Raw genomic sequence first — 20,992 nt, forward strand, 5'->3', positions numbered from 1 at the left:
TAGTCTCAAACACTTCCTTCTCAAACCTCTCTTACAGAGACTGCTCCCTGGATGTCAAAATTCAACTCTATTAATGTCCATGTATCCCGTTTCTACTGCTTGAGGATTCTCGTAGCCGTCTGCTGAACGGAATTGATGCATAGCACGGATGGTGGGACCTATTTTTTAGAATTTTGACACTTAAATACCAATTTCCTCAAATACCTTCGACTCCTATGCTATTTTTCTCAAAATTTTCGGCATTTGCGCAGAGTTCCCCTGTAACTAATAAGCGGCCACGTTACGATCGAATAGACGAGTTAGCTAAGGGAAGGTTCTTTGAGACTGGACCGTGTTTGTATGCTTACAAGAGCCTAAATAATAATGACCTATTTTGCAACTGTCAACCTTTAAATAACATTTCAATGCTTTTTGGTCTGCACAGCTCGGTTTGATTTTACGGTGCTGAAGGATCGCAGAAGTAATCCTATCACATCCGCTTTTCCATGCAAAATCGTCTAATTGAATTGGATTGTTCCAATTAGCAAACATAAAATTATTTCTTAAATAAGTAAATATTTTATTCCAGTTCGCAAAGCATGCTTGAAACTTGGTATACACCACAGAAATTACCATCAGTGGCTAATAATAAAATCAAGCCAACTGCGGAAGTTGCATGAACAAATTAGGTAAAATTTTGAGCGTTAATTTAGTTCAAAAGATACGTCAAGAAAACACCTTGTGAAATTGTAATGTAAGGTTAACCGAATCTGACAAACGCGTATTCCGAAACTTTTAAAATAACTTAATGAGTGATGCATTTTTAGTTTACCGTTCGTATCACGCATAAAGTATTTTTTTGTGATATTTATTTTATAGTGGATATATTACTTCAAGCAGTATCAGCATCACTCGTATCCTCAACCCAGAATATGGAATTCACTTCAAGCACTTTGGGCTTTGTATCTGTAATATCGTAGGTATAAACAGCTCGTTTGTATGATAATTAAAAGAGACCACTTGTGTCGTAAATGAATTAAACTGTAAATGGTTTTGAGTGTGCCTTGCCAACCGATTTTGCAATAAAGATATTGTCAGCTATTTGAAAAAAATGTCGGTTTTACGGAGGTATCACCGAAATCTAAGATGCAAAAGCTAAAAATGTTTTATTTTAGCGGGTGTAAAGTGCAGAACGGGGGTGAAAGGAGCTCCCTTCGTATCAGGCCGCCATGACAGCGCCTGCCTCGGGCAAAAACAAACACACGCACCTGTAAGACCACCCAGAAGAGCCATTAAAAAAACCACGGGTTAAGGTGAATTCGACGCGGTTATCAGCCTCAAAATTGCAGTTATCTTACTAATCTTTTAGGCCACCATAGATAGCAAAAAATTAAAGTAGCTTTTATCTTAGAAAGCAGAATCGCCTGACTTCACTCTAGTTGCACCGACTTTATTCAATTAGATCGAACGAAACAGCTTTCGCCTACTTGAACTGAAATAATGTTGATAGTGAAGGGACATTTCAATTACTAAGTCACTATACAACACCAATTTCTGTTCCTCCAAATAGCTTAAATATTTTGACGGATTTCTCGCAACCAACCAAGCTCATAATAAACCGCTGCGCATGACTTAAAATTAGCAACACAGTAAAAATGACAAAATTGTTTTTTAGAGGCGAGTTAAAGAAGTATTTTTGCTACCAATTTGGCTTGTAGTCTGGGGACCGGCCCTTAAAATACCATACAAACTCGACAAATACTTCTGAGTAGAATGCTTAAACACAGCCACAACGATTAAACATCCGGCGTTAGAGATCTCCATGAGAAAAATTAAAGGGGTTTTTAACACCCAAGAGACCAATAATTATTGATTCAGCTTAAGGTAAACAAAGGCGATCTTGAGAAAACAAATATTCGAGAGGCAATTTCACCCTGGATTTTGGCTCACTAGGTACCATGGCCAATGTAGGTACTATGCTCAATGAAATACCTAGAGGTTGCCATACAGAGATAATAGCTGCCATAAGGTCGTGTGTTTTGAACTTCTTCGCATCAATGCGTCATTACTTGTGGAATAGTGTTGAAGCAATTAAAAGTAACCACAACTTGGCCGAACATCAGTCAAATGAAACGATGCACTAAATACGCACTTATTTCAATTGAAGACTACAGATCATGGGCTCATGATTTCCAGCACGATGTCTCTGCGCCACAATGATTCATGCCTGTCATAATATATCCTTATATTTGTATCAACGCGCATAAAATTTATGTAAATTTACACCATTTTTGGTAAAATGAATATTTTAACTGCTTAAATATGCTGACTCAAGAACTCAGAATTGGAATCACGAAAGCTGCTGCCAAGCAGCCTACCTTGGTGGAAGTAGGCCATTTGTGAAGCATGAACGGAAACATTTTTATGCAATAGGCATTCGCAATTCGTAATATCAGGTTTGTTGACGATGAACTTCGGACACAGTAATTCAGTTTTCCAATCTTCAATATGTTTGTTGTTTTATCTAATCAGAATAACCGTTTCAATTCTGAGTGATACAGGAGGAAGTTAGTGCTACCCTAATTAACGTTAGCACACCAGTTAACAAAAGGAGGTTCATCAATAAAAAAATGTCAGAATCAGCTTGACAGATAATCAGAAATTATTCATATACTGACAGGGTGGTCGCTATTCGGGCTTCCGACATTTCAATCCACTAAAAGTCGTTGCGACAACGTCACTCAGATACCTACTCACGTGCAATAAGACGAGTGCAATGGGTCTCTACTCAAGCAATGTTCGTTAGTAGTTGTATTGAATGGGTTAGCCTAAGGTCACTCGGATACTATAGCAACAAAAAACAATGCCTTATTTGGGGTCATTTATATTTCACTGGCATAGGATAGTGCCTATAATAAAGTCCCTAAAATGCTCTACTGGAAATATCGTTAAAGTAGTAGCATAAATGACGACTCATCCGATTAATAGGCGTTGTGCTTGGATTGTTTTGGGTGTAACTTGGTGATATGGCCCGCAATTATAAAAGCACCTGTCAAACTGCGAATCCGAAAAATATTTACGGACTCCTGGAGTCCGGTAATAATTCTAGAGCACTCATATCAAATTTATTCATCGTGGATTGCACATATCCCGAAGGTATACCCTTCGTATCCCGTTTGGAAGATCACTAATATCCTCACTGACAGCAAAATAATAGGTTCGTACTAGTATAACTTACCACACCTTTTTGCTGAGTCAGAATTGAAGTTGAATGGGATTTGTCGTGTTCTACAGACTGTCAAGCCCGCATCTTTAACTTTGATCAGCATAAACACAACACACATACTAACAATATTTCGGCTATCGTGAACTTCATTTATCTGAAGGTCGAGGAAACCGTTATTCCCAATACCTTTACACCTAAAATGGACGCCGTTTGTGCTGAAAACATCAACACGTTGACATATGTACATGTGGTCCATAACACAAAGGCTAGTGTATTACTTGAACAAGGCGTGATTCTTGTCTCAGTTGAATGGACTGCTGCCTGGTCAAATGAAGTTCTGGAACGGTTTTGAAATAGTGATCTGCAGGAATGATTCACGACCTCAGCCTACAATTTCAAGTCACCGAAGAATTTTTTCGTCAAGGGCACCTCATCATTAACCCCAGTAGTTGCGGTCAAATGAAAACGATTTTTGCCTTCATGTGGGGAGGTCCTCGTTAGAGAGGAGAGAGCAACATGGTCTGCAGGGAGGTCTTTGAAACGCGTGGGGGTTAAACTGCGCAAAACGCAATAAAACTGACCCAAATGACCGCACATGACCCAGCCTCTATTGCTGTCTTCAGCATCACGCAGAGGCACACTTCCCTGAGGTGTTGCAACCTTGTGTAGGCAATAGTTATTGCAGGTGTGGGAGGGGAGGTTAAGCTCATCCCAAAAGACCCAATTACCTGATGACGATAATGACTTCAAGGTCGCATGACTCACTACGTGTTTTAGCCAACCCCCTTGTTGCACTCTTCAAGACTCGAGATAATTCATGAAAAGATGATGAAGACGGCAATTAATTGCTTTAAGATGGCTTAAGCTCCTTCTCCCCAGCCATTTACGTAAACTGTACATACATTAGACGGTTCAGCAGTAGGTCAGTTTAACGGATGCCCTAAACGTTGAGTAGCAGCTGTCTCTGAGCCTCCAGAAGGGCAGTCCGTGCCGATACAGTTTTGCAGACAATCGGCATAGTGGATGGCATACTAACGTTCCGCATTTCAACACACGTAGAAGCATCGAGGGGGGCTGTTAACATCATTTTAACGCCTTTTCGAATGTCAGAGTGCAAAACCTTATTTCAAAGTGTGGTGATTTGCACGACGATCCCAGCTGTTTTTTCCTAATCAACTAATTAACTCTGAACAGACTCTTTCCAAAGTCGTATTTCAAGCGATGGATCGGATTGTTAAGGAACCAAAAGAGGTAAGATGTGAACTTCAGGTGACCAAATTAGCCAAGGCAATGGTACATTACCGAAATCTATATTATGCATTACCAAAACATAACGGAAAAACGAACGAACGGCAAATCAGGGCTGAGTGGAAAACGAAAATAGCCGAGTCAAGATTATGCTTCTATCAAGTTTGCTAAAAAAGGCCATCAGTTGGAAATTTCTTCATTAGCTAAGGGTCTAATTATGACCTTTGAAATTACTTTTGAATGTAGCTTTGAATAGTAAAATAGAACATCGGTGTCGGGACTATTAGATCAGCATCATGACTAAAGGAAACAAAATATGCTCATCACAGCCGGTAATCTAAAAAACGCCCCACTGCAATGTCCAGTAACAAAGACCTGTTTATTTAACATTATGCAGATTGGTAAACTATCGCCTGATACGTGGGTAAATTGCACTATGCCCAAAGGCAAAATGTGCTAAATCCATCAAAGCACTATATAAGTCGTCTAACTGTATCGGTTAAATGGTGTATAATTGATGACTCGCCTGTATAAATGTAGGCCTCAAGGACAATATTTTTTTGCAAGTTGCCGTGATTTATAAGCCGAAATGGCATGACCACCCACGCTGTTTGGCGGCACGAAATGGGAGGACTTGCCCCAAATTTTCATGGTCAATCTCTTATTCCTTAACTTGACATGCCTCCAACACAAAGTTACTTGAGAGTAGACTTTTCCAAACGATAAATAAGAGCCCAAGTGTGAGGAGAGGAAAAATATGACTTATCCGCTTCGTCACTGTTACTTCCAAGATGTGGCATGTTAAGGACTCTTATTGGAAAATACTTCTGGTATTGACATGCGGGACAGGGAGGGCACGCTAAACAGTAGAAACAGACTAAGGGATTTATAATCTATCCACAGCAAAATCAGCCTACTTTCCAGCGCGGTACTTAATTTGATTGCAGTATTACCCAACACTCGCCATTTTGCTGCAATTTCGTCGTCGGCTTGCCGATGAAACTCACGAGAACGGCTGTTCGCTGACTTCACATACACAGAAGACCAAAAGATTGTTTATAGGCTATGGATTATTGCATTTAGCGTCAACTTCAAAAGGTTTTGTGAATTCGCTGACATTGTTTAATGATGCATGCATAAAGAATTAGCGGAAAAGCTTGGTATAGGCGAGAGACTCCAAAATTTCCAGTAAATTTTCATTTCTGATAAGATTAAACCCGCGTATCTTATCTAATTCACAAGATTAAGATTATAACTAGAAAATGGATACCAACTCTACGAATCAACCGCCTTTCCTACGAGTCACTGACACTTTAATGCATGTTAAAAATGCTAATTACATTCTTTCCGTGTCGAGTGGAAGATTTCTAGGAAGATCCTTTAGGTCCTTGCTGGAACATCTGACAGTCTTTGCGAAACAGCGACATTCCGTTGGACAGGCGGAGATCTCAAGCCCTTCTCCTACTAAAGAGGATTGAAATCCAGCGAAATTTGACTCTCGCCGCTGTTTCATCGACTGCGGGTGATAGGGATACCAACTCCGTAGGGGCTCACTCGAGCAGGTGAGCTTACCCGCAATGAACAGAAGGGACAAAAGGAGGGAGAGGAGCATTGTGCCGATTGATTAGACTTATTGCGAGATCAATTTGGTGTTTCTACTAATAGTCAGTTGATTTCCTTTTCACATGAGTGAGCCCCGAGGTCCCATGATAAACTGATCGTGGTTCTGGGTCCGTAAGTTTGCTTATATGTAAACGTGCTTGAATAGACGGCCCTTGTGTCTGCAACACGGGTGGTAAAATGACGCCGGCGACAGGCAGTGGAACCGTATTAGTGTTTTGTGCGCGCAAATGCACAGTTGTGCATTCGCGCTCCTGTCCAAGTCTCGCATTGGCTGAAGGTGAGGCTAGCCATGTGGTGATTGGCTCCGCTGTCTGCCATTTCAAGCCTGAGTGCGTCGAGAAAAAATGCATTACTCGCCTGGGTGGTCTCTAACACCCAGTCGACCATCCAGACCTCCGTACCGGATACTTTCCCTTATCAAGAGGCCTGCTGGGGTGGGCTCGGAGGGAGGCTAATTCAGGATGCCTTAGAGCTGAGCCGCTAGTAGCGTAGCCTACGTCAGTGTCATTCTACTTCCTTGTAGTGACTGCCCCATGCAGTGGCAACCTTGGGGACGAAGGATCGAAGATTTCTTACTGGAATGGAAACACTTATCCACTTTAGTCCACGGGCTAAGAAAACCAAATTTTGCTGTCTCGAGACCTTCTCATCTTAAAAATTGAGTCTTAAAACATTGGCATATTTTGTTTTCCGCAAAGCGATTTTAAAATCTATCAAGACACTAGGCATGTCGATAAATCAAGGATCCCAATTTATTTATTCTACAAATTTAAACAGATCTCAACAGTAAACCTTAATTAATATGACAACAAATTAAATAGTTGTTAGAAGCAATCAGGAAACGGTAACTCAGGCTCATTGACACACTTTGATTTTGTGATAAGGTAACATAAATTTAGATTTCAAATGCCTTGTAATGACAGTCTCTGATAAACTCAACCAGTAATCTTACAAGACATATTTTTACACTGAAAGACTTAAAACGCCAACTGATGTGCTTACTTCATCCAAAGTGCGGAAATTGACATTTACGCCAGACAAGTACTAGTGAGATAATATGCTACACATTTGGAACAGTATGTGAATCCTCATTCAGCCAAAGAAATATTCATCGTGGTCATCTTTCCCACCTTCAAATCTTACACTGATTTGTATTAGCTACGGTACATGTCTGAATACAATACCACAAGTAGCTGTTTAAAATGTTTTTCAATGTAAGATCCAGTTGACCACTTCATGTTATTCACTATTTACTCAGTCCTTTTTTTCAAACCTAGTAAGCCTATTGGAGAGAACGGTGAATTCGTAGGTGCAAAACGATACGGTTCTGATATTCTAGGGAGAATTGGTATTTTTACAAATGTTCGATTGACATAAATCCCCCATCAAAGTAAATGATGATAGAATAGAGGAATCCGAAACGGCACAAAAAAATCCATAAACAGAATGACTTGAGGGATTTTAACAGTCTAAAGTGCCTCGAGTATTTTTGCCGAGGGCAGTCTAGTTAAAAAAAGTGTACTTTTCATTTATTAACACCATTAGGAAGTTCTCTAGTTGAAGAAGTGAATGAATTTATCGATTACGAGCGGTTGGATTTGGGAGACCTATTGTGTCGGATGACTGATTGCTTGGCTACAAAAACCGATCAATTACTTGAAAGGTTCATTCACGTTCCCCCTCGGATCACAACTGATCAGTTATTCACAAGAAACAACCTAACGACAAATCCGAGTTTAGCCATTGAAGTTCAGGGGACTTCAGTCCTGTGTATTGTTACGGCACGAACAAGTAAACGAGCATCTCAGAGTTCCTTTCGAACGAGTGGTATAATTGATTTGTTTGACCAAACTTAGAACAAAGGCAGTAATTATTCGTTTCGATAGTGACAAAAATTTCTACAGTGCGATCTGACGCAATGAACTCGGGGAGTAAGAAGAAAACTTTGTACTTAGAAGCTAGATCATGCACCCCTTTATGCAAACGCATTCATGAGACGCGTGTAAATACCAGTGGAGTGCTGTGATAAGCATAACAATGACAGCAAAAATGGTGCCTCAAAATAAGGCATTTCCAACAAATCTAGACTCGCTCTAGTCAAAAGCAATCAGTTATCACACAAATATACCAATCAGTGCAATGATTAAAAAATAGCATTAAAACTACGCCTCTTATATTGAGACCGGGTGGGGTCCATTCATATTCCCAATGACGTTAATAGACAAATTCAGGTGTTGCTACTTATTACGTTTAAGTAGCGCGCGAAAAGTGCAGCGAAGAAAACGAGGTGAAAAGCAAACTTAATCATATTCAATATTGACATAAAAATACAGTAAAATACCACTTCAGATTTTCTCAAAATCGATCAGGTTTCCACAACCTTTGTCATCCGTTTAACGAACTCGCTCAAATCCACCAGCAAATCCGACCATCTCTCGTGAGCCACGAATCTGTAACAGACAAAATCGTCCAATATGGCATACAGGGGGTTTCGATTAAAATCCAGCTGAAGCAAGATATTTACCGGTTCCGCAGCCACCGAGAGATGCCGGAGAGGTAGCGCTGGGGCTGTTCAACGAAGCGCGCCTCAGCAAGAATAATGGCTCCCCAATCGCCCCGATGACGAATGCACCGGCCTAGGGCCTGATTGAGTGCCCTGTAAGCCTGCGCCTCGTACCACTCCGAGCCGGAGAGAACAGGTGACGGGACGCCAGAGGTATCCTGCTTAGTGGGCCCGGCGACAGAATTAGCTGCCTTGATTTGCTTGAATGTTAAAACACCGCGGCCTTGATTCATCTAGTGTTTGTAAAAATGCTTCACTTAAATTATCGATGTTACTTTAACCAAACATGGGGAACCAAACTATAATAAGCAAATATTCCAGTATTGGATTCGAAGTAAATCTTGGCGATGGATAACATGTATGCGCATCTATGAAATCAATTCAGTTGCTGTCAATACTTCGATCCTGTATTTCATTACAAATCTCCAAACACCAAACCACCATGCATTTCGTGGAAGCTACTGCAATTCAAGGATGTTTTTCCACTGTAGCAAAAACTCACCAGAGCGTTTCTTAGTGGTGTTAGTGGGTTGGTACTGACTGTGGAGAGCTTGTTGAAGGCAAGATTCGCCTTCAGGGACATTATGTCACTCTTCTGACATCCACCAGGGGTCTCATTAGTAGTGCGTTTCTGCTTAAGAAAAAAGTGACCTATTTGCATGTGAAAAACCTCGACTTTCGTCCAGAACTCATCACGTAGAGAGGATCGTTTAAATGTCGGAAGAATATAGACTATGTTATGCAACTCTGATCGATACAGTAGCACTTTTGTCCCTGTACTATGCAAGAAAATAAACTTAAAATGAATGTGCAGCACAGTCCATTCAGTTGTACCGAACTACACACAAGAGGAGGCCTGAGAGACGATGGGGGATTCGTCTGACTGGAGATCTTGTCCAGTGAAGGGATTGATGCACAGAGGGTGTCATTGAAAGCCCTTTTCTGTTCAATCTAAAAGGCGAGTACAATCCAAATTAGGTTTTAAACGAGGTAGGATCAAGCAAATATTGTTCCGTCAACTACAAGATACCCCATTTTCTTACCGCTCCATGATGCCTGCTTTAATGGTTCTCAAGATTTTGTAATACGAAGGTGGATCAAGCCTAAGTTCTGGTTCTCACTTGTTTTAAAGACCTTTCAAAACCATAAATTTTTAGACAAGAATCAATGCAGAGCAGACAGTTCGGGGCGGCAAAGGATGCGATAAGTTAGCACACATTACGACGATTGTCTGGAAAAGTCCGTTCCACAATTCAAAAAACAATATGCACAAGAGATCCGATATAACACCAAGACGGAACTGTGAGTAACCGTAGCGAAAATAAATGCGTCAACTTCAAGCCACAACCAAGTTTCAAAATTATGCCAACAAATTCCCATTATCTGAAAAAAATAAGCAAAATAAAGCTAGTTAGGTGGATTCTATTGCATGAATTAAATGGTCGCCGGAAGAGAAGTTGCCATGCAGCTTACCCCGTTCATTATTGTTGCGGCATAGAGACGAGTTACACCGATGTGTTATGAAAAAAGATCCCTTTTACAATTATTTTCAGCGGCCGAAATTCGACATTGTGATACTTGATGAGATCTGATCAGTAGGTCACGGGGAGCAGTCACCTAGTGCGGTCAATCAAGCTTAACAAGGCAAGAAGATTATGCTTAAGTATTTGGCAGTTCAGTACTCAATCAAAAGCATATCAATTGAACAAATAACACCACCTGAAATACAGATAAGTTTAACTTTGAAACAACGAATAGACCTTGCGACAGCTTCTTATAAGGAAAAGAATTCACGAGGACACTTCAAGCAGGCCGCGAAAAACGCCTTTTTCGATTTCATCACCTCCCATCCACCTTTCAAATTTATCCATCGACTGGTAATATTAACCGATTACCATTAATATGGTAATAAAAATAGCATGGGTACGTGTTCCTATTTATGGAACCACCCTAATGTGGTTCCACTATACAAACTACATCTCCAAACCAAAAGACAGCAAACCTGTGGGTCCTTAACAGCCGGAAAGGGTATTCCAACGGCAACCACGAGTCGGGCGTAGTCGTCAGCGAAGTCCAATCCCTCGCTGATTTTGCCACGACATACGGCCAGAGCAAGGGCGCCGGTCGTCCCACCCGGAGGCGAGCTGCGCATCGAGTCGACGGTGTCGTGAAACTTTGCCACCCAGTCGTCGAATTTCTCTGAAGATCGAGGCTCCCTAAACACGTACTTTACTTTCTCCAGCTTATCCAACAGTCCAGTCAACTGCGAATGGGTGCAAAAGACGTATTTTTTAAATATTTTACGGGACATAACTGAGTAGGTCCCATTGCCTAAGAGGGCTTAAATAGGAGAATGAGATAAATGAAAAAGTGGTCGCAACATGAGGCGTCAAATAACGGGGATTCTCCCACGATTTCCATGAATTGATTGTGATGCAAACGTATGGGCGCAATTGCCCACATTATAAATGAGCACTTATTCTGATGGAGCGTAGACCAAGTACAATAGTGCTTATATACCAGAACGTAACAAGAATATAAGTTACGCTTTGCCTTTCATAAGTTGCTGTTTGAGCCTATTTCTGCTTTAAATCGCAGGCTGATATGATGATACAGCTCTCCTATCGTAGTACTCTACTGTGACAAGGAGATTTAGAAATGTCAAGTGGATACATTTAAAATATTGAGTTAAAAAAATGACAAAAAACAATACACCAGCATAGGTGTGCGTGTTTTCAATCAATTGATGAATTAAAATGACTACGTAAAGATGGCACTACTCAAGAAATTGTCTATCATTGATTTGACATTAAAGACACGCACCTAGAGATAGTTTGACGTAACCATTTACAGATAAATCAAGCACGATAATTTAGTGAGGACTTATGATAACAGCTAACATCATTCAGCTGAATGCTGACGAATAGGTTCAAGTAGAGATACAACACGTTGTCTGGTAGTGCGATGATCTCAACAATTTACGGACTAACATAATTCAAGTTTACAAGAATTAAATTCATTTACAAAATCATCCAGCTTCAAGAGATTCATGGATCTTAACCGCACGAGCGTTGTTTAATGAAAAGAAGCAGAAATGCACATCATTTACTGTAAAAGAAATGTAATAATTGGAAATAGCTTCATGACGGTAAAACATTGAGTTGAGAAACTCTTGTAGTGCCTTGATTTTATCCACTGGATAAATGAAACGGAGACAAATCAATGATAAGTCAAAAAAATGGAAATAAGCTAGCGACCTCCCAGCGCGCAATCATCTTGTCAAGAAGGCTGTATGAGGGGAAGAAACAGAGCACCCCACCAGGCACGTATTGACAGGCCTCGAGAAGGAGGTGGCCGACCTCGTCCTGAAAGACGAAGGCACTCTGGTTCGCGAAAGTGGCGCAGAGACGGCCACCGCGGGGTCCGCAAGCAACACAGGTGGCGAGGACGCGTTGCGGGGGTACCACGTGGCTTGCCTCCAGACGCACAGGAAAGTCGACACCCAATTCTGCCGCCAACGCCTCTAGTGGCGCTAGCGTGCCACTGGCAAGGATGAGACTATGCGCGCTCTCCGCTAGGCTGCGCATGCACACCGCCGGATTGAGACACCAGAAGTTCAAACTCAGGCTCTTCCGCTCCACTAGTCGCGTCTGCCGCCAACCGCACAGCGTGACACAGGTGACAAGAGAAGAGAAAGGGCACAACCGCGTTTACTATCATTGCAGGGAATCTAGTATTAATCTGCATCAGTCCTAAGTTCCGCTTGCTCTTACCATTTCCTAGCTGATAATACTCGAGATAAGCCACAATCCTAAATTTCAGCCAAAGTTTACGAAACCCCGTTTAAGATAGCCAAGCCTCATTAATACTTTCCATGGGTACCAAGCAGACTCCTAACTAAGGCCTTCTCTTAAATTTTAATACGGTAACGGCAATATGGGAAGCAGAATATCCACAGACAATGCTTGAAAATAATTGATATTCTACGATGAAGTTAGTTTACATTCCTTTTTATAGTCGAATTTCACCATCACTTCCTACGAGTCTATTCATAGCTCTAGTCCGCTAACCAATCTATAAATGATTTTGGACTTCTCTATACTGTAATGTTTGGATTTGTACAGACAGTTGGTCTTTCTAAAATTTGAATAGCATACCATTCCAGTAGTGTGTTTTGACATTTGATTTTTAGCTATTTTGGATTGGTACCCTCTAGACACAAATCGGATTTGCTGCGCCGTGGTATCCAGTATACATTGGAAAGCACGCTGGAAACTGCAAGAGCCTAGATAGGTTCAGTTTTTTCCAACTTATTTTAAATTTCTCACATTGGAAATCGTAGTGTTAAATAGGGACACTTAAGCAAACTGCCCATGCATTTCTATTCGGCTAAAAGAATACTACCAATGGCAGTTCCAACTCATTGGTTCGAGAATATACCAAATTGCCGCGAAACAAGAATATTATAAGGTAACTACACTACGGAGCTTTTAGCACATAAAATACGTAATAGGGATATGGGATTTTAAATGATGGCTTAATTTTCGAATCCGTAAATTACATTAACATTGGATCGGAACCGGTTATCTTATTCGCCTAGAAGGAGGCTTGGAATACGGCGTTCCAGCCTTAAAAATGCAATTAATCGCCAAGAATACTATCTTTAGTATCTGACAACCTTAAAATGGCCTGGATTTTCAAGTTTCGAAAAAAGAACATAGTCTAAAGACACTTTCGCTACTAAATGCCAATTTACATCATTTTTCCACCGCTACTAGGTAGCAATTCATATACGAAACCTACATACTTTAGCACCTCGTGTTTTGCTTAGCCACCGGTTCATCGGGACACTAGAACTGTCAAAATCTTCCTCCTGAGGCTGCCTTTCGAAATTGACGACTTCTGTCAAGACGGCTCTGTAGTTTCGGATGCGACGCATATCATCGCTTAAAAATAAATGCCAAAATAAAGCAATAGGGAATATCGTCATTCTGACCCCACTTCCATTGGTTAAAATGCTTTTTAATTGGCCGAGAATAGACAGAGAACTACTTAAAGTATTTCCTGGACTACAATAGCTCTTAAAAAGACTCAAAATTTAATCTAGTATGGAGTAAATCCACAGCAGTGTCCTCAATTCACTATCCTCAAATAATGCACACTTACCCGTACATGAACTTGAGCATAGTGAAGATGTAGGTGAAAAGACGGATCGTTGCAGAACTGAGAGATTTTGACTCATTTCGCACCGTGGAAAAGTCACGATTAGCTGCTGCCTCCTTCTGAACCATGTTATTTAGCCGATTAAAACTTGTCTACAATGATAAGCCACTTTTCATTCACTTGGCATACCCTACCATATTTATATAATATTTTTTAATGGTTCCTGAAGTGGATATAATTTAGCCATAATCAAACATGAATACGCACATTTTTATTGAAAACACATACTTTAATATACTATTGTTAATTATGTCTCTTAGTTGCGCGGGCTCCCAATCACAAGCACTTAAAAATCCAAAATAACATCTAAGGACCGGTTAATAATTAACGATAATATTTTAATCGCAACATTCAGAAGGGGACTGAATACCGAAAGCATAAGGCAGGATAAAAAGCAATTTGAGACCAGCGTTAGCTAAATCATTTCACAGGACAAAATACTGTTGAACTTTCCAATATCATTTAAACGGAAAGACAAATTTCAGATCACAAGGCAATGAAACAGCAAATTTACTCTTATCCAAACGCACCCACACCGGTAATTCAGAATGACGACTTTCTTCGGCATTCCTAATTTTGATACCTTTTTGAAATACTGCATTTCAGATACCGTGCCTTAGTGATGTGGGATCGAATTACATTTCCCGTTTTAGTTTTCTTGGCTAAAAGTTCTATCTAGTGATAAACTTGCAGTTAAATAAGAATCCCCCTGACTCCTAAGAATTTTCCACAAAAAGAGCCTTACATTAGTCTCTATTTAAAATAAACATTACCCATTTTTTCTTCACGCCGGGTGAGGATTAGTCCAGTAACAATGAAAGAGTGAGCTGTACTCTGCAATGCATATCGTGGAAACAACAGTGAAAAATGATTAATGCAATCGGTCCATTTGAACTATAGGCGTCTAAGATAGCACTTCCATAGATTTCATGATTTATATTTTATTACATGGTATTTCCCGCCGGCACCTCAGTACGTTAGAAAAGTAGCGATCCACGTAAACAAAGGAGTAAGACGTCAAAACAGGTTCAAATGGATTTCAAGAAAATTACATTAAATACTTTAAGGAATAAAAGAGTACAAAAACCATTTCAATGACTTCCTATAATGAAATTGTAATAGTAGTCTCTCCAGGATACTATCGGTACTTTTAATTACAAGTCAATCCCTCACCTTCATGGTTTTAAAGCGATCCACGCCAAGGCCCACGGTGGACAGGAGGCCCTCGATCTCAGTATCCGACCAGACCTGCGCGGAAGAGGCGAAACTACCGGCTGCGACCAGACGTGAGCGCGTGAGCATCATAACCTGATGAATAGCGTCGAGGAGGTTGATTAGTGCCTTCACATCCTCGGCCAGGATGTCACCAATCACTTGCAGAAGACAAAGGTAACGCTTTAGGTCTTCCGAGGCCGCCAACACCTCTCGTTCCAACAGAGTCACTGAGGTGGCTGCGCGCGCTGCGTCCTCGATATTGTGCGCCTCATCGATTATGACCACACTACCAGAGACCTCACTGGCCACCTGTTCCAATGACCAGTGTCTAATAACTCACCTTTCCCTTTTGCATCACCATGTTTACAACCTACCGACTCTCTGAATACCGGATCAAGGAGATAGTTGTAGGGGCAGAAGCAGAGAGTGACACGTTCAAAAAGTTTAAAGGCGAAGAAGTACGGACAGGTGTGCGCTTTGACCATCGCCTCTACGTATTCCTCGAGGACCCAAGGTCTGTTCAGATCTAGTGCTCGCATGCATCGGGTTGCGATCTGGCGGTTCTTGCCTATGTCGAAGGGACATGTGCCCTTCTGTTCGAGAATACTCTGGTTCGGTTCGGAAGATTAACAAGCCTACCAGATTCTGACAAGCATCATTTACGTTCGACTGTTTGCGGACCTCGGGGTTAATACAGGAACGCGTCCTACTACTCAAGATGCACATTCTACAGGGCAATATGGTGAAGATAAGACCGAAGAATTACTCGATATTTGAATACTTGGTTTTGCGTAGTTCACGAATAACTTGGGAGATTTGTTTGTGCGTTCTAGTTGCGTAGATTATACGAGGGATTTGTCTAAAATAAATCGGCATTAATGATCAGCGGAGAAACAGACGCGTTCTCGTCGACCGACCGAGATTCAGTAGCGCCACACGTGCAAAGTGATGGAGCTTTTCGAACGTTTCCCTCCATAAAATCAACAAAATCATCACCTAAAAATGTGTCCAAACGTTAGTCTTACCTTGTTCATTTTGAGTAAAAGCAAGGAGTTTGCAGGTTTTGAGATGCACAATCCCACCTGAAATGTCTTTATACACTTAAAGCTACAAGGTTGTTTACCCCGCTCAACGCTTTTGGACCCCTTACCCACTTGATGCTCTAACCACCCAAGGGTAGCGCAAAGCAAGGCAAGGGTCTTTCCTGTCCCAGTCGGAGATTCTAACAGGCATCCCTGTTTATTGTTAAGTGCTGTTAACACTCGATTTAGCATAGAAAGCTGACAGCCATACGGCTTGTAGGGAAAATGGATAGAAACACCCTGTATCTTGAGGTCCATCCCAAAATCTAAAAATCATTCTTGTGGATAGTACGGATTAAGCCTTGTAGGTGGTGAACTGGAACTTACACAACAGTTAGACTCGAGATGAAAAACGCCACGTAAGAATAAGCTAAAACGAGAGCAGACCCTTGGAAGGTAATGTATAAGTAGCATGATACAGACCGTGCTAGTAGGCACAGTAAGTAGTGTAAATGAACTAGAAACAATTTTTCTCAAGTGAAGATTCCTTTATGAGTTGAAAGGTTCCAACCAACACAAAAGTATTTAGAGGGCAACAAAACTAAAATGCCTATTTTATGTCACTCAATGGAATATAAGTACACTAGGCAAGAAATCTGTCGTGTACTACTAAGGCTGTAAATGAAGAATTTTGCGATCAACCCCTTCACAAGATGCCGTTGCAGAACAGTCCTAAGAAGATTTGTTACATCGACGCGAATTTGGGCAGCTACTTTCTTGGTGTGATGAAGTGACGAAAATACATGTTCGGTCTTATGCATACTTACCCAAGTCAGGACAGCCGTACGCCTGGCCGACTAGCACACCTCCCTTTACTTTAAAAAATCGCTCGTTCACTAACATTTAAAACAAAATTTTTAAATATATTCTTAAATGAGTTTGTAGGATATGATTGCAATAAAATCATTAGGACTGGCGGTCCAAAAAGTTTTGGAATAGGTTGACCACCCTCCAACACTGAATCTGTGCCCCCCAAACAGCTCACTTGATTTCCGCCACCATCTAGGCCTCACTGTACACTTCCGGAGGGAACAAATGGGAGCCACGTCCGCCACTAAGGCACCACCACGGGAGGCCACTCCACCGGAAGAAAAACACCCGACTTCGACCCACCCACACGACCCACAAGGTGAAAAAGCTCACGCAACCTGCCAAAAGAACCCACAGACACATCGAAACACCGTAAGATGATGCTATTTTTAATCACAAATTTGCGTTTATACGGTAACAGCTGCACCGACGAGCTTGATATCCCTCTCATATAATTTGGACAGTTCCTTCTCCAGCTGAAAGAGAAAATAGCAATGCATTTGCGAAGATCGATTTAAAGTGTAAATCAGACTATCATGCCTATCTTGTGCGCCAAGCCGTAAACTCACATAGGCAACGAGCCGCCCACGCTCCTCCAGACATTCGGTCATTTCGGTATGAAGCGTGGTCAGTTCTTCGTTCGCCTGCTGCGCGGCGACGCTGAGTTCCGTAACGCGGGAACGCGATCGATTGGCCTGGCGACGCAGATCCCGCATCATACAGATAAGACGTTCTAGATAGCCGGGCTGGAGCCGCAGCAGTGAGAGGTGAGTTGTTGTCCTAGAGAGAGAAGCCCAACCAGCAAACACTTCACAATGCAGAGCTGTGACCGAAAGGCTGTTTACGCAAATCGTAGCCAGACTGAGGTTACTACGTGCGATAAACATGGAATCTCACTGTTCACAAGTGGGGCCAAGTGTACAAGGTTTCAAATGAAAAAAAAAAAACGGTTGAACCTGTCAAATTTCTTTCACCGCAATACTTGACCATCATTCATTGATGCTACTATTATCGTACGAAGTTGAAACCACAATGAGGTAAGAGGGCAAAATGTAAAAAGACTTACTCTTCAGTTATCATACTGAAAGCCTTCTGAACAGCTGAGGACATGGAGTCAATATCTGCGATGGTCTTCGACCTAACTTCGATAGGCGCATCCTAGATTCAAACAGTGTACTATTGATGAGAAAATTAAACCTGCTATTTGGATTAGTTATATTCACGGGTTCAATGCTTAATCTAAATACCTATTTTTAAATCTAGTGTCTCAAGACTTTCACCCAGCAACGACTAGACGTGCCTACAAACTCATTATTCATGAAGATGAAGAAGCATTAAGCATAAATAATGCAAATTTCCTTTCAAGAATCCTATCAATTAAAAATAAGAGCTGCAAGTTGATCATAAGAAAACGAATTCTAGTAACATGAAGGTTTCGCATAAGAAGCTCTATGCGTCGTCAAGATAACCTATGGCTTTGCCATGGCAGCACTAAGCATACCGAGGCTATCTTGGGGCAAAATGAGAGAGCTCACAAGCATTATTTGGTGGTAGATCGGTGCTATGAAATCACTGTTCAGACCAGCGATCTTTTTCTTCTTCGCTTCATGCACATAGAAGTCAGCAGCCTGGAATTCGTGGAAGTTCTCCCTGACACGGAGCAGGAAGCTAGCCAACTCCTCTAGATCATTTATGAGGGCGTCTCGACCCTCCGTGGAGTCCAGCAAAAGACGAGCATTCGCCCCAGTAGCCACCGTTGTGGCCTTACTAGCTAGTTGACGTGAAACATCCTCACCATTTTCGTCTTCCTTTGAAGCTGTGTCTTTTGACAAATCGACAATGTCGATCCCACTGAGCAAATCCGTGCCAAAGTCAGTCTCAGCTAAGTCAGTCTCGCCTCCTGCGTCCAGATCAGCGAACTAGAAGAATGAGTTGATGACGAGTTAAACCACTGAGCAGATAAGGCAATACTGCTTCTTTAAAAACTCACGTCAATCTCTTGGTCCTCACTCAAAGCTTCAGCCTCCTTAGCTTCGACTTCCTTTCTCTCCAGTTCAATCATCTTGGGCAGGTAATCATCGCTCTCACTTACAACACTTGGAGCATAACCTGTACGCCACTCGTAGACGGTGACATGACCAGACTTAATCAGCAGTCGGAGGGTTGGGCAGACCTGCTGATTGCCTTTGCTATTAACAATACGTTTGACATGACAGGGGTACTCACCTATCCGAGTTAAGGTAGGAAGTGAAGTTCATGTAAAAATTCACCACAGGTTCAAGGAATTTCAGGCTTGCGACATAGTCATTGAGGGTATCTGGAAGAGTGCTGGCTTTCTCCAACAACTGCAAGCGGGCATGCTCATCCTTGATTCCAAACTGCTTGCAAAGTCGTTCAACTTCAAATTCTTTGGAGTGCTGATTTGCAGTAAATTCAGTGATCTTTCGTTGCAGATCCTGAACAAATAATAATTAGTTATTAACCACTTAAGAGTACATTTATTAATTTCTGACGATCTGCAATAGCCGATTTGCATTTGGACAGATGGTAACAGATATCATTCAGCCGTTCAGTTACTTCAGCTAAGAGGACTGAATGAGTCAAATGAGTTGGCTTACCAATATTTATATGTTCAGATTCGTAGCGTGAAACAATATCTCGCCAAGTCTAAATATCAAATTCGGTACAACCAGAACGAAAACCCACTCGAATTGAGGCACTTGCGCGTCCAAAAAAGTCCTTTGTCGTGTCTGTTTGTTCCAAATAATTAAGAACGTCCAACGCGTAAAAATACCGAACTAAAGTGTAGCATATTTTGGCTGATAACGGCTTCTGGCTGAAGGAACGGGTACGCTATGATCGACTCACCGTCATAACTCTCATATTATAGTTTACTACTGTTCTGCGTTTAAAACGCTGAAACAAGTGTTGATACCGTGCAAAATACAAGAGGAGTAGTACTACGTGTGGCTCGATGTAGACAAAACAGAAAATAAATAAAAACCACACAAATATTCGAGCTAATTGCGCAGAATTATTGCAAAAACAGTGTCGTAAGAGTAAAATAAGCAGTAATTCAATAATACTTGGCTTAGCTTCAACGCTCTTAATCTTTTCAGGTGAAGACTGAGCAAGTTCATCAATCTTCTTTGATATATGTTCCATTGAATTCATATAACTTTTCGATATAACGCGGCGTTCAACGAGCCATGCTACACGAAACTATATAAAAGGTTACAATTCTCTTACGGATCAATTTTTGAGACTGCACAGATATCGACCCAGGCATACGTCCCGACAGGTTAAATGACGCACCTGCGAAGGCGATATTCAAACATAAACTTGAAAACTTGAGGAATTTTAATACCTATCCGACATTTAAGTCAAGCCTCTAGTTTGCTCTGTCTAACTCTTTGTTTTGAGGAAAGTAATGCGATTTGGGCGAAGCCCTAACAGCATTCTGTTTTTCAATACTTTCAAATTTTGTTGAAATTACTAGGAGTTAGCAGCCATATCCAATTAAATGGATAACAATTGGTATTTTATGTAAGACTAGGGATCTTTTTTAGGGTTCAGACAACGTTTAAAACTACTAAAGCAGCACATAAACCATGAATAGTACTTATTCCGTTTGTAAGGTGTTATTGTAGCAGCTTGAGCCTTCTCTAAGGTGATAGTAATCCACACTACTGTAAATCTCCAAGGCTACCCTAAAGACAAAGGAAGACACAATGCTCGGGCGAATATGTACTGTCGACATGAAGCAGGGTTTAATTGTAACACGGTTGTTTGTACTAATCTCGGTTTTGTTGCAGGGTCACTTTGTGTATCGGCCATTGTGCCTTAGTCGGGTGGGCCGGCCTTTGGGCCGCTTCTATATGTTAAATGTATATATATGTTCTGCCTGAGTATTATGTCGTCGTTCGTCTTCAGGGAAGTCTCAGGGAGCTACATTAAGGCTATTGGCTTGGCTCGGAGGCGGTACAATTGTGGAGCTTCCAAGTGGCCCATTACTGAAATTGA

At 41.4% G+C, this 20,992-nt stretch overlaps 4 protein-coding genes across 4 annotated transcripts; 1 reads left to right on the forward strand and 3 right to left on the reverse strand. All coding sequences in view use genetic code 11, as the record gives it.

The window, feature by feature from the left end:
* Positions 1-2,301: 2,301 nt before the first annotated feature.
* On the forward strand, positions 2,302-6,448 carry EGR_02131 (hypothetical protein; the record flags this gene model as incomplete). Its single annotated transcript, XM_024491380.1, has 4 exons — positions 2,302-2,367; positions 2,660-2,776; positions 5,861-6,015; positions 6,337-6,448. The coding sequence occupies 4 exons, from the start codon at positions 2,302-2,304 to the stop codon at positions 6,446-6,448; spliced, it is 450 nt and encodes a 149-aa protein (XP_024354233.1).
* A 3,344-nt stretch (positions 6,449-9,792) lies between these two features.
* Positions 9,793-15,803, reverse strand: EGR_02132 (Fanconi anemia group J protein; the record flags this gene model as incomplete). The annotated part of the gene is made up of 8 exons (XM_024491381.1): positions 9,793-9,939; positions 10,642-10,902; positions 11,897-12,289; positions 13,447-13,585; positions 13,806-13,954; positions 15,036-15,386; positions 15,452-15,685; positions 15,717-15,803. The coding sequence occupies 8 exons, from the start codon at positions 15,801-15,803 to the stop codon at positions 9,793-9,795; spliced, it is 1,761 nt and encodes a 586-aa protein (XP_024354234.1).
* A 133-nt stretch (positions 15,804-15,936) lies between these two features.
* Positions 15,937-16,417, reverse strand: EGR_02133 (Fanconi anemia group J protein; the record flags this gene model as incomplete). Its single annotated transcript, XM_024491382.1, has 2 exons — positions 15,937-16,073; positions 16,201-16,417. 2 exons carry the CDS (start codon positions 16,415-16,417, stop codon positions 15,937-15,939), a joined length of 354 nt encoding a protein of 117 aa, XP_024354235.1.
* Positions 16,418-17,376: 959 nt separating this feature from the next.
* On the reverse strand, positions 17,377-20,258 carry EGR_02134 (CDK5 regulatory subunit-associated protein 3; the record flags this gene model as incomplete). Its single annotated transcript, XM_024491383.1, has 11 exons — positions 17,377-17,445; positions 17,539-17,749; positions 18,036-18,127; positions 18,505-18,888; positions 18,960-19,158; positions 19,196-19,425; positions 19,466-19,551; positions 19,588-19,636; positions 19,676-19,767; positions 20,056-20,181; positions 20,219-20,258. The coding sequence occupies 11 exons, from the start codon at positions 20,256-20,258 to the stop codon at positions 17,377-17,379; spliced, it is 1,578 nt and encodes a 525-aa protein (XP_024354236.1).
* Between the last annotated feature and the right edge of the window lie 734 nt (positions 20,259-20,992).

The sequence above is a fragment of the Echinococcus granulosus genome, assembly GCF_000524195.1.
Source record: "Echinococcus granulosus chromosome Unknown EG_S00009, whole genome shotgun sequence".
In the NCBI taxonomy this organism is placed as follows: Eukaryota; Metazoa; Platyhelminthes; class Cestoda; order Cyclophyllidea; family Taeniidae; genus Echinococcus; species Echinococcus granulosus.